Source organism: Cydia pomonella, chromosome 1, assembly GCF_033807575.1.
Source record: "Cydia pomonella isolate Wapato2018A chromosome 1, ilCydPomo1, whole genome shotgun sequence".
NCBI classification, from domain to species: Eukaryota; Metazoa; Arthropoda; class Insecta; order Lepidoptera; family Tortricidae; genus Cydia; species Cydia pomonella.
Genome location: NC_084703.1, coordinates 40,843,410 through 40,856,781, shown reverse-complemented (window position 1 = coordinate 40,856,781; position 13,372 = coordinate 40,843,410). Strand labels below are relative to the sequence as shown.

The following is a 13,372-nucleotide window of genomic DNA, read 5'->3' as shown; positions in this document are numbered from 1 at the left end:
ATCCCTGCAAAATGATAATGAGGTCGATTTTTTGTAATGTGACATATTAAACTTTTTAATCTTTCTTTTTAATGCTATGTAAGGAGGTTTATTACACATCTCATACAACATACCTTTATAGAGTCTGGCTACTGAAATATTACACAATATTTTGGCGGGAAATTCAAAAAATCTTATGTTGGTCACACTTTTTGATACTAGAAAATATTTTTGATTTTATGTGCACACGTAAGGTACCTAAGGAAATAAGTTAATATACGTTGACGTGCACTCAAAGTCAGCTCACGTAATTTATACCTCTATGTAAAGTACAAAGACATATATAGACATGTTTCACCAAGATATTTTTATTTATTTTATGTTTTATATCAATTTACTACTGATAAAAGATCAGATTTCTTCTAAATATTAGTTTTCAGTAACTCATTACGTTCCATGTTTTGATTTTATTGATATTTTCCAGAACTTCTAGTTTATCCGTTTCTTTATTACACACTTGTCCTGTTCATGAGATTCAGTACCCCTAGTGTAACTATTTTCGACAGCGAAACGTGACGTACGCGTTTGCGTTAAGTGTCATTTTGTATGAGATTTTTGACTTTCCAAAACGTCCCGCTTGGCGCGCTGTTCAAAAACCCATACAAAATGAGACTTAACGCAAACGCGTACGTCACGTTTCAAAATCTAATTTAGTTACACTAGGGGTACAGGTATTAATAAATTCACGTACTTTATCAAAGTTATAGGCAAATGTTAGAACTAGTACTTACAGTATCAAAATATTAATAGAGCACCAACCTACTAAATTGTTTACGACTTGTAAACATGGCAGTTTTTCGTTATACAAGGCTTCACGTCGACTTCGCACATTATCGTAATTCTTTATGAGCTTAAATAATAATTTGCGGACCTTACTAGGTATAGTCATTATTAATATTATTTAAAATAAACCCATTATAAACCGCGAACAATTTGAATGAATGACATAAATTGACAACAGACTTATAGCTTTTTTTTAATCATAGACAATTGGTGATACAACACGAAAATATCTGTCAACAATATTTGGCTAGCCAGACTCTAAGACTTCAGATACCTAAATTTATTAAAAAATGTGAGACAGATATATGCAATGACAAGTCTGCAGTTTTTTCGTGAATTGTCAAATCCCTTCATACAATTTACGGCTCTATGGTAGCGCCGTAAATTGTATGAAGGTACGGAACCAGGTATGGTTCATTTTTGCAGATTGATTACATATTTTTGATGTTCGTGTCAGATATATAGGCGGTCCAACTACCATCGAATGTATTTACTTTCAGAGTAGATATATATTTATACCAGGTGAGAGTAATCACATAATTTTGATTTTCATGAGTAAGCAAATATTTTTAAGCAGCCCGATATTTCGATATTTATGCGGATACAGAGTAATTAAATTATTGCCGGCCACAAAGCATCACATATTTTTACGAAGGTTGTGTCGTCATATATTTATGGCTCCAATGGAAGATCACATATTTTGGCCAAGCTGCCCACAGTAACATATTTATGCTGGTGACTGTACTTCTTCTCGTGCCGCTTGCGATGGCTGCGTTGGCAGCTAACTTCGTGGACACCTGACTCTTGCCAATGGCTACCTATACACGCAAAACTGTAATAAATACGCTATTCTGATATGCAGTATGAGTGTTTGGGTATAAAGCTATCCCGTGTATGAATGGTGCCTATATACCCCTAATTAACCGCATACAACACATTTAAGTATTAGATTCTATGTCAAACACGCCACCGATTGTTCTGTACAACCTAACAACCACGGGCCACGCGTGGATGTAACATATATAACGCATTGAAAATAATTAACTTTTTCTTGACAGTTTTTTACGTGTCCAAGGGTGACGCGTTTATGTGGCTGCGTTTAAAAGGTTAAAGTGAAGGCTAAAACACGTTTCCTCCAACAGAATATGCGGAGTTCCTCCACTGCAAGGGCAAGAAGTTCGTGGACTTCAATGAGGTGCGATCGGAGATCGAGGCGGAGACGGACCGCATCACGGGCTCCAACAAGGGCATCTCGCCTGTGCCCATCAACCTCCGCGTCTACTCGCCCAACGGTAAGTCCCTTTGCTTTTTATGTCATAAATGACTGTTCAGAGGAGGGTTTCTCTGGATGACGCAATATGATAAGAAAATAAGTTTGACTTAAACACCTGGTCCAAAAGTGCCTTCTGCAGAAGGCTCGACTCGAGCGATCTTACTAGCGATGATAATATTTTCATGCTCGTTTGATCAGAGGAAATAATAAGTTTCTTAAGTCTGAAGTTATCGTAAAATAAAACCTTTTTCTATATATAGTTGACAAAGTACAGTGTAATATACAAAGAGTAGAACTTATTTACCATTTTCACGGCAAGCGGCGACATTTACTTTTGTGTTGTTGGTCAAGGGTCAATAACCTCTGCTATTTTCGTTTTTGCAGAGTTTAATAAGTACTACAGAATTTTTAAGTTTTAGTTAAAATTGTACTCTCAGGTTACGTTTACGTTAACATAGTCACGTTCATCGTTATGAACCTTTGCAACGTCGTTACGTGTTGCACTTTTTTACCGCTTTACAAAGACGAGAATAAACAGTGTATAGATGTTTATGACTAACATTACAAGAGCTAATGAAAAATAAAACACGTTGCTTGTTCTTAAGTGCAGTTTGTTATAGGTTTTTTTTTGGAAATTTGAATCTGAGAAGTTTGGATTTTGGTAGAACTCTAATGTAAATTTCAGTTTGGATAAGCAGTAGTTACACCGCCACGCTAACCGTTAGGACGGCCACGGTCTAGTAAAAATCGTCCGTTCATTAGGTCCGATTCTGTACCGGTTTACTTGACAAATATAAGGAATCCAACTAAGCCGGTAATCGCGTAGACTTCTTGATCCGACCATAAACGTAACTGGATGCAAGTACGGTCAACAAAGAACCTCGCGCACATAATGATCCTGGACTATAATTCTTGACGCTTGCCTAGCACGTCGCTTGTGCCGTATTCAGTGCAAACGTGATCTCAAAAGACGTGTTTATTACAGGTTTAGTTAGTCTGGTTTGGCCGAGGCGTGCGTTTTATGAGTAACGTATGAGTGCGCCGTCTAACGAGGTGGGCCCTCGCTTGTTGGCCTCCGTGCCGTGACGTCACAGCCCAATCGTTCACCTTTGACAAGCTGCTTCGATCTACCTAATCAATGCCGCTCCTCGCTCGTCCTCCTTTCTTGACCTCATTCTGTCCCTATTATTTTGTTTAAAGCTCTTTTTTGGGTCAATTATGCTCAAATGTATGAGTACAATATTACTGTTTTAGAATTAACTAAGAGACTGCTTGGGAATGATACAAAAAACATGCAAAATAACGTTGAATAATTGTGGCCTTCCGTAGTCATTTTTCGTGAGTCAATCCTTGATTGTCATTAAAGCGTCTTGAATTGCTGGATAATGGAAGCAACTCTGTAATCTTAGTACTTAAGATATAGCCACTGCAAGTTAATTGGATACTGAGCTAAGGTAACAAGATTGATACACGTACACATATATTTATTTATATTGCCTATAGATGCACGGATATGTGTAATTATATACTTGGGAAAAGGGTTTATTACAGAAACGCAAAAAGGTACATGTTAAATTTCATAATAATATAATCTGTTTAAATGTAATAGGTATATTTTTTATTTATATTTTGATATATAAAAGGTACATATAATAAAGGAAGCAATTAAATGATCAGCCGGTCTGCAAAAAATAGCCTTAAATCATTTAGACAGCATACAAAAATTTCGAGCTATACAACTTTTGTTCTGCAAATAATTCACAAACGGTCAACATCATAACCAATATCGATCTGCTTCTGTTATAATTTATCTGCTTAATAAATATTGAGCTAAAAAACCGCTGGTGGCCTAGCGGTAAGAGCGTGCGACTTGCAATCCGGAGGTCGCGGGTTCAGACCCCGGCTCGTACCAATGAGTTTTTCGGAACTTAAGTACGGAATATGATTTGATATTTACCAGCTTTTCGGTGAAGGAAAACATCGTGAGGAGACCGGACTAATCCCAACAAGGCCTAGTTTACCCTCTGGGTTGAAAGGTCAGATGGCAGTCGCTTTCGTAAAAACCAGTGCCTACGCCAAATCTTGGCATTAGTTGTCAAGCGGACCCCAGGCTCCCATGAGCCGTGGCAAAATGCAACACAACGCGAGGAAGAAGAATAAATAGTTGAGCTGCAAAATTATTATTTGGTCAGCCAGATTTAAAAATTGGTTGGTAGAAATATTGAAGGAATGGTAATCGGATATAATAAGGCGGCTAACGTTTAATTTGAAAAATCGGCAGAGTAGCAACCATCCTCTAGGTCATCAAAATCTCAAGGTCATATAAAACCGAATCAGAGCACCCCACTATCCACGTGGTCTCTGTCCTACCCGTACTAGAGAGCAATTGCGAAAACGGAGGCACGGAGGGAGGGCAACCCTCGCTCGTTGTGACGAGCGGCTGAGGCTGGTGGCCGAAGGCAACTACCGAAGCGAAGCCGAGTGAAGTGACCGTGCTTCGTCACGCGAGGACATAAGGGCTGCTCTTCCGCAGCGCCGGACCGGACCTACCGTCCCCCTCACCCTTCGCAATACCTAATAATTAAATTGTATTCAAATACATAATTAGCAAGCAATCATAACATAACATAAATAAGTGAAGTGGGATATTGAAATATACGCCTGACAGTTTCTTATACTTTTCTTAAATCAAATGTAACGTTAAAAATTTTTAAGAAAAAAAAAACCGACTTCAATGAGGGAGGCCGGTGAAAGAACGATTATTGTTGATTTTAGATTTCATACAATGAAATTAAAAAGACAGCGTCCTACGCCTAATTATGTAGAAAAGGAGGTAACATGTTTTTTTTGCCACTGCACCCACCTTCACACATTTCAGATTTGCCCTATGGTTGACTGGTAAGATACCCGCAATAAGATATTCGACTGTATTTAAGATAAATTATTTCACACCATCCATGAAATAAAGCAGCAGATAATTATTAAAAAAACTAAATAGGATAGAAATATAAAAATGTGCCTTGAAAACCTACTTGCTTGGCAAAGAGAACAAATTGCCAAACGTGAACTATGCATCATTGAAGAGTTCCGTTCTGTTCGTCATCAGCAGTTCCACTTCATCAAATGTCACTTCTACAAATGTAAATACTTGATTTGTTAATGAAAATACTAAGATCACTATATATATATGCCTTTAACATTTGAGAAGTTCCCTCAACCCCGTCGTCAGAACTCAAACTTGTCAAAAATTTGTCTTGAAAATCTAATTGCTTAACAAACACAGCGAAGAGGACAAATCGCCAAACGTGTACTATGCGTCGTTGAAGAGTGCCATTCTGATCATCATCAGCAGTTCCACTTCATCAAATGTCACTTTATTAAATGTAAATGCTTGATTTGTTAAAGAAAATACAAAAATTACTATATGTATGCCTTTCATATTTGAAGAGTTCCCTCGATTCCTCATGGACCCCATCGTCAGAACTGAGTTTTGACAAAAACGGGACCAATCTGTGTATATATAAATTCAAACAAAAAAATAATTTACAAAATCGGTTCAGAAATGACGGAGTTATGGAGTAAAACATACAACCGAATTGATAACCTCCTCTTTTGAAATCTTGAAGTCGGTTAAAAATAAATTGACTACTATGGCGGGGTCGTTTATTGCAATTAACAAAACACGTAATCTAAATTATCACCATCTGATAGCATGTTCTTTGTGGTCTTATCGGTCATCTGCATTCTCTGGGCTATGATATACATACAAATCGATATCAAAAGCGTAAATACGGATAAGGTACAGATATAGTGCATAATTGTTTTCCATCGTATTTTTTCGGAAACGTTCGTATTGGTCATGTCACTTCAGTCAACCTCAGTACTTTTTGTACCGAAACAGACTGAAATAGCAAGACACGCTCTTACGTTTCCGTGAAAATATGACGGCAAATAAAAATGATTTACATCTATTGGGACCGTGCGAAGTGCATGGTGGGGGTAACTAAAGCTATCCCAGCGCATGAGGTGGTAAAAATTTGAACTAACTGCGGATAGTCTTTAACATTTCCTACAAGTTATATGGCTCGAAATGAAACTAATTTAAGATTACTCCAGAAATATTCATTTAAATTGTATGGTGTAAGGGACCATTGTAATCTGTATGAAATGCTTAATACAACTAAAGTATTTAATTTGATAATTATTAATACTGTATCCATGTAAACTTTGCAAATACCACATATTAGGTGATCTTTATGTATATGTTAAAAATGGGTATAGTAAATTTTTCTTAAAAGATAGACATACACCATCGCGGACTTTTTTGTAGACCAATAAAAGAGGGACTAACCGACCATACATTGTGTTTTTATAGCTCAAACGGATTAGGCAGCGTTTTCGATTAAAGCACCTAGCCAGTGTGATTTTTTCGGACAACATCGTTATATTTCAACCAGTTTACACAAAACCTTAACAAGTTATATACCTAAACCTTCCTCAAGAATCACTCTATTGATAGATCAAAGTCGTATAAAAATCCGTTCAGTAGTTTTTAGTTTTGGAGTTGTTTTATAAGATGTAGTGAATTTACATTACCTAGATTTGCGGCTGCTAGGTTGCGTGACAGTCGTGCACATAGCGAATCTGTCATCGGCACTGTTACTAATATAACTTATGCTAATACATTTCTGCGTAAACTGGGTGCCATTCACTGGCGTTATTTAGGGTGTCAGTAAATTGTGTAGGTTCGAAACCGGACTGCTACCAAAATCACTCAATAAGAAAAAAACTCAGTAGCTTGTGTAAGTTTCCTACAGGTTTTCGTTTTATTTTTTTACTTTATAAGAATATTTTTAACCCCCGATGCAATAAGAGGGGTTTTATATGTTTGATGCCAATGTCTTGTCTGTCTGTGGCACCGTAGCTCTCCAACGGATGCACCGATGTCGATGCGATTTTTTTACGTGATAGCGAGGTTCCTTGCGGAGGTTATTAGTCTTATTAGGTATGTTTGATACAAATCGGTCTAGCAGTTTGAAGAGTATGAGAGCTGTTTTCCAAAATGATGTAGGGCATTTTTAGCCTATAGCGTAGAGGGACTTTTAAATTTTAAATCAACTGTTACGTATTTTTTAAAGAAAAATGGATATAACTCGAGTACGTCCAATGAGACAAAAGATCACGAATTCGGAATTAATTTGACCCAATTTTCGGCTTCAGTAATCTAGGAACAAAGAAAACTTATCCTCAATTAATTTATCTAATAAAAATCGTGAGGTCTGTTTAATACACATGACTCATTCGTATTTCGTAAGAATCATTATCGTACCAACTTTCCTGCGGATCTAAGTATTGGAACGCTGCAAGTACCGGCCAAATGTGATTTTTTTATCTAATCGGCCTTATCTATGTGTGATTCAGAGAGTTGTGTACATTAGATTTTCTCAGTGACTTGAAATCTATCATCCGTGTTTGGGCTTGGTGCTACAGAATATGAATATGATTTCATTGTATGGCTCGAGGATTAGTGTTGAAATGCATTGAAGGTCGTCGACTCTGTTTTTGTCGAGATCAGATTTCTCGTGTACCTTTAAAGCTACAAAAAAGCTAGAAATGGGAGTTAAAATATAAAAATCAATTATCTGTATTGAGTTAATCCTTAGAAAAAAAAATACTAGCGGAATATTCTCGGCTACCCAGATGTTGTATTTATGAATTTTATGATGCACCTACAAAGAGTGCGTAGGATGTCACTGACACCTCTGTCTGTCTATATTCGCTACATATATATTGATGACTCCGGGGCGACGGTCGAGTTTTTATCGCCCGACAATCACACACTCTAGATGAGACCCAGAGCCATGGTCGTCACAGTAAACTGACCATTAGTATGCGTTATTGTAACGAGATAAGGTCTACTGGTGCATGGCCAGTTGAGTGTGTTCCTGTCAGTTCCGTGGCTTCTAACTACTTCATAAAGTGGCGAAATAATAAGTGCCTGGGCGCCTAACTCCTCGATCAATAACCTTCCAGCAGATTTATTTGACAGGGGCAACATGACGCAGCGTCTCTTCATGTTCATTTTGGACATCGTTATGGGGATAGAATGCATTTAATGAAGACATTACGTCTGCTTAATATGTAGGTCGCTGCGTGCGGCCATGATGTATAATTTACAACATTTTTATATGTTCGGACCCATTCCATATCCTCACGTCATACTACTCAGCAGGGTCACTTCAACATCAATGAATGTGATTGGGAAAATCGTACAATAAATGATACTACTATATATGTATGGCATTGTATGTACGAAACCTTAAGAGGGAAGAATAGTATTGCAATCCTAGCGAAATAACGGTACCTTTTCTATGAAATTCCATTTCGTGAGAAAACGTTTTCCACTAACAAAATCTCAAAAAATCACTTCAGCACAATATATTCTAGGTTTATAGGTTTCGCTTTAAAAAAACATTTTGTATTGAAATATCAAAAAAAAAAGGAAACCTATAAACCTAGTTTTTCATTGTGTCAATAACATACTAGAGTAAGAATATTCTTCTATTACAAATAGTATGTGTGAAGTGACTTTACGATGATTGATCAATACCGTACTTACTTCCACAGCTTGTGTTTTTATACATTATATTGGTTTGTGTGTGTATTGTACATTTCGCGCTACGGGCAGCGCAGCTCCCCTATATCAAGTTCCTGAGCACTGGCCATGAATCACTGCTTATTTACTATGTACAAAGTAAATAATAAACTTACAACTGACTAAGCCTGAAATTATCCTATCCCGTTCTAGTTTATTTTTGCCGAAACAGGCTTCTTCTATTGTAGGCAAAATACCAAATATTAACATCCTAACAATATCTATTCTATGGTATAAAAGCCCGCTGCTTAGAAGTCAATTTTGATTTGATATATGTATGACATTTGAATACACTTTGTTTAAATATCAACACTTTTTGATACAAAATATGTTGAAACGCCTGGTTTTAAAATACTCGTAACCTGCCGCTTAAAAGTTAACTTTTAAGCGGCAGGATACTTTGTTATTTTGGTTTCCAGTGAAAGATGGTTTTACTCTGTCCGTCTGTCCGATGGTTTTACTCTGTCTGAAATAGTAAAAAACATGTTTGATTTAAATTGTAGTTTTATTTGTAGACTGGGGTTTGATATTTATATTCATAATTTAGAATTAATCAAATTTAGTATATCAACACTTTTTGATACAAAATATGTTGAAACGCCTGGTCTTAAAATACTCGTAACCTTAACTTTTAAGCGGCAGGATACTTTGTTATTTTGGTTTCCAGTGAAAGATGGTTTACTCTGTCCGTCTGTCCGATGGTTTTACTCTGTCTGAAATAGTAAAAAACATGTTTGATTTAAATTGTAGTTTTATTTGTAAACCCCAGTTTGATATTTATATTCATTATTTGGAATTAAACAAATAGTGGGTAATTTAATACATTGTACTTAGTCATGGGTATTATTATGTTATAAAATACCGGGCGAGATATCTTATCTTGGATGACGGAGTCGTGACGATCAACGGTTATTATTGTAATTACTAGTTCAACAAAATAACACCGTTCTGGTTCAAGGCTTGTACTACAATACTCTAACTAGAACTCTAATATCTGTATTAAGTCTTGTGAGAGTTCCAAGCAGTGATTTCTGATATGAATAAGCTCGACATTCTTATTGAAAAGGCAAAAGCAATTATAATAATATTGATACATAATGTTCCAATATTGATGTGAAATATGTAGACAGTTATTTCGCTGTCAAGATAATTTTACTTTCGGGCGGTTTTAAGTTCGAATCATGGTTCCTACTAATGACCGATAAATTGCCTCGGCTAAAATGGGATATTTTCTGCCCTTGTTGTAAAAACTATTTACAAGCCTTAGCCAGCAACTTTGTCCGCGTAGAACTCGTCATAAACGTTACAATACATTTTTTCCTTAATGTTGATATTAAAAAAAAAATCTTTTAGTGGCGCTCCTCTTTTTGAAGAATATCTTTGATATTTCAAGGTCCTGCTTCCAACAGTTTAGTGCAATCGTGCCTGTTGAAAAAATATATTTTTGACAAGATTTAAATATTTATTCCTTGTTTTTCGATGAAGATCGAACTACGTGACTATTTCTGACCCACACGTATAATTTCCAGTACTTAACCTGACGCTGATCGACTTGCCCGGGCTGACGAAAGTGCCCATCGGCGACCAGCCGGTCGACATCGAAGCCCAGATTAAGGGGATGATCTTCCAGTTCATCCGGCGGGAGTCCTGCCTGATCCTCGCCGTCACCCCGGCTAACACCGATCTGGCTAATAGCGATGCTCTCAAACTTGCCAAAGAAGTTGACCCACAAGGTATGTTTCTAAGTTGTCTCTTTTGGAACATTCAAAGGAATAGTCTAATGTGATATTGTCTGTACCATAGAAACGCGAATTTTATGAAATTTCAGGTGTTTTTTTAAACAGATTTAAAAGGTACTTAGAAAAATATGTCATGGATTAATAACATGGAATAATAATAAGAAACAACGCCAATAAATTAAAATACATTTATTTTGTTTGGTACAGGGTCGTAGAATTATCTCGCTGGTTTTAGCGTTTATTCGCGTTTCCTCGCGATTAGGTACTTTCACAGACCATCCGGCAGTTTGGAAAATTTCCAGTTGGGATATTCTGCCATAGCCGGTTTTAACTTATTTAGATTTATATATTTTAGAATTTAATAAATTATTGAACTGCAAAAATCGGTATTTTTTAAAATTACAAAACTTTGGGAATGATGCAAATTAAAACCAACTTGGACTTATTATTGCACTTTCATGTATTTAGAAGTTGAAAAACAACTATTTGAATACTTAATCATAAACTAGACAGAGGCATTTTAAACACCCGGCAAGTTGGAGTAGACGTAAAATATTTAAATTTTAATTTCCTACAGATATGTATGATACATAATTATGTAGTTTCCAAAATTAAAATCGAATACATGTAATCTGGCCATAACATGCATACGGCTTTTACCTTTGAAGGGATCTGAAGCGTAGCCACGGAACCGCCACGCCTCGCGACCTACGGCACCGGTTCTATCCAGTCAATGAAGCTGGCAACCCACAGCGGCATATTTTACGCACAATATACCAATTTTTAGGGTTCTCTATTGGAAACGTTGCTGAACTGTAGGGGTCAGCACATGACACCCCTGTTTATTGGCGTGAAGTGTTCCATATTAAGGTTAAGTTTACTAATTAGGACACGCGATGGCATATTTTCCAATACGCAAGGAAAGGCGCTTGGATTCTAGAGCAACAATACTAGTATACCTATACCTACTTGTTTTGACATGTGAGATGTAAAGGGCACCTATATTGGCATGAAATGGTAATGTCATATTTAAGTATTTGGACGCCCACAAGATAAAAGAAGTTATAAATGTTTTTGACATCAGCGATCGAGATTTCTACTATAATGGCCGAGATTACGAAAGATGCATGCCTAGTAATTTAAAGCTCGCGAAATACACTTGACCCGTATAAGTGAATCGTACATAACACTCGCCATCCTTCAGGTCTGCGCACGATCGGTGTGATCACGAAGCTGGATCTGATGGACGAAGGTACCGACGCTCGCGACGTGCTGGAGAACAAGCTGCTACCGCTGCGCCGCGGGTACATCGGCGTCGTCAACCGCTCGCAGAAAGACATCGACGGCCGCAAGGACATTACTGCCGCGCTCGCTGCTGAGAGGAAGTTCTTCCTCAGGTATGTACCTGCTAGGCAAAATCATGAGCCGCCACGGGATACTGTCAAAGTGACAATTTGTTAGGAACGCAAATATTTATTCGTAAAATTCAGTTAGATTACAATGTGTGCTAATAAACACAAATGTCTTTGTGACAGATGACAATATAATAATAGCTATAGCCTGGCAAGATTATATTTGGCCTTCGCCATGTAGATTTTCAGAAGTACTAATTTATTTTAATGGCAAGGATTACTCTTTGACAAAAGATGTTGAATGTCATCGAATGTCACGCTCACGAATGTAAAGAAGCAGACAAGATTTTGCAATTATAAACGATTCACCACGACGCAAGCCATACGACCACAAAAATGCCTGAAGATTCCCAAAGATGCAAGAAAAAATATTTTGAATTAAAAAAAGAATTTACATCAAAAAAGGGCAAAGGATTGCGCATCATTCGAATCAGCCATGTAACCGGTGCTGACATTTTATTTGACTGTACAGACTGATGTACGTACATTATTGTCATATGTAAGCTGTTCGTAGTGACACTATCTTAGGACCAAATAGAATTATGCCAGGCTTTAACATAGTGTTGCACAAGGGCTCATCGTAACGAACGAAATTAGTTTAAATAAATAAATAAATAAATATTATAGGACATTATTACACAAATTTATAATGTCACTTTGAGTTTCCGTGGCGGGTCAGGGTTCCCGTGGTAGCCGTGCGGCACATGCAACACCCAAGTCCTTTCCAATCATTCTACATACGTTGTATATTTATTACGTCGGGTTACTAACGGTTATGCCATAAAATATACTTTAAAAATACTCTTTCGACAAGCGTACTTCATCTTCTTTGTCTGTAACTGTGATCGGGTCTTTCAGGATCTTATGTATACACGAAATTATAATAGACAAATTGAAATAAACGCCCGCAGCTAACCAGTAAAATTATAAAATAAAAGGTGGTAATAGCCTCATAATTTTGACCACAGAACTTTTACTTAGAATCGTCCCATGGTATTGTTCAACAGGAGGCTTAGGACAGGAGTACCGCGATAGTATTTCACTCGCGAGATAGACTACTCGTCTTTTTCTAACTGTATTTGAATGGGACGGGTTTATCTCGCGGGCGAGATACTGTCGCTGCGCTCCTGTGCTAAGCCTACAGGGTGCGTAAATATTTTTTGTTTGTCTATGAGTAATAACATATCTTACAATTGGTTTGATGACAACCTTATGTTATAAAATTTAACGTGTCCTAACGCATTTGTTGATCATTACTTTTGGGAATGCAACTTTTTATTTTTATAAAATCAATATATTCCTAATGCAGTAGCTGAGCACGCAGCCGTCGGGCTCGGCAAGATGGAGGTTTTTTTGAAAAGCACCAATAGGAGCGCTCCAAATATTTTGTCTCACGGCCAATTAGAGGCACCTGAATTTAAACCACCTTTTGTACTGATCATAATCTTGCAAATCACTGTCTTTCATCATC

The 13,372-nt window shown here is 37.1% G+C and overlaps 1 protein-coding gene across 13 annotated transcripts in view; it reads left to right on the top strand.

Annotated features, from left to right (window-relative positions):
• LOC133523492 (dynamin) overlaps positions 1 to 13,372 on the top strand; it is a 58,303-nt gene that overhangs the window by 15,229 nt on the left and 29,702 nt on the right. For all 13 annotated transcript variants that reach the window (XR_009800245.1, XR_009800243.1, XM_061859141.1 and 10 more), the window contains exons 3-5: positions 1,965 to 2,114; positions 10,280 to 10,483; positions 11,694 to 11,886. Coding sequence is in view for 11 of the 13 variants with exons in the window: in XM_061859141.1 (XP_061715125.1) it covers positions 1,965 to 2,114; positions 10,280 to 10,483; positions 11,694 to 11,886 (547 nt within the window). In the remaining 2 variants the exon portion in view is untranslated. The remainder of the gene's footprint in view (positions 1 to 1,964; positions 2,115 to 10,279; positions 10,484 to 11,693; positions 11,887 to 13,372) is intronic.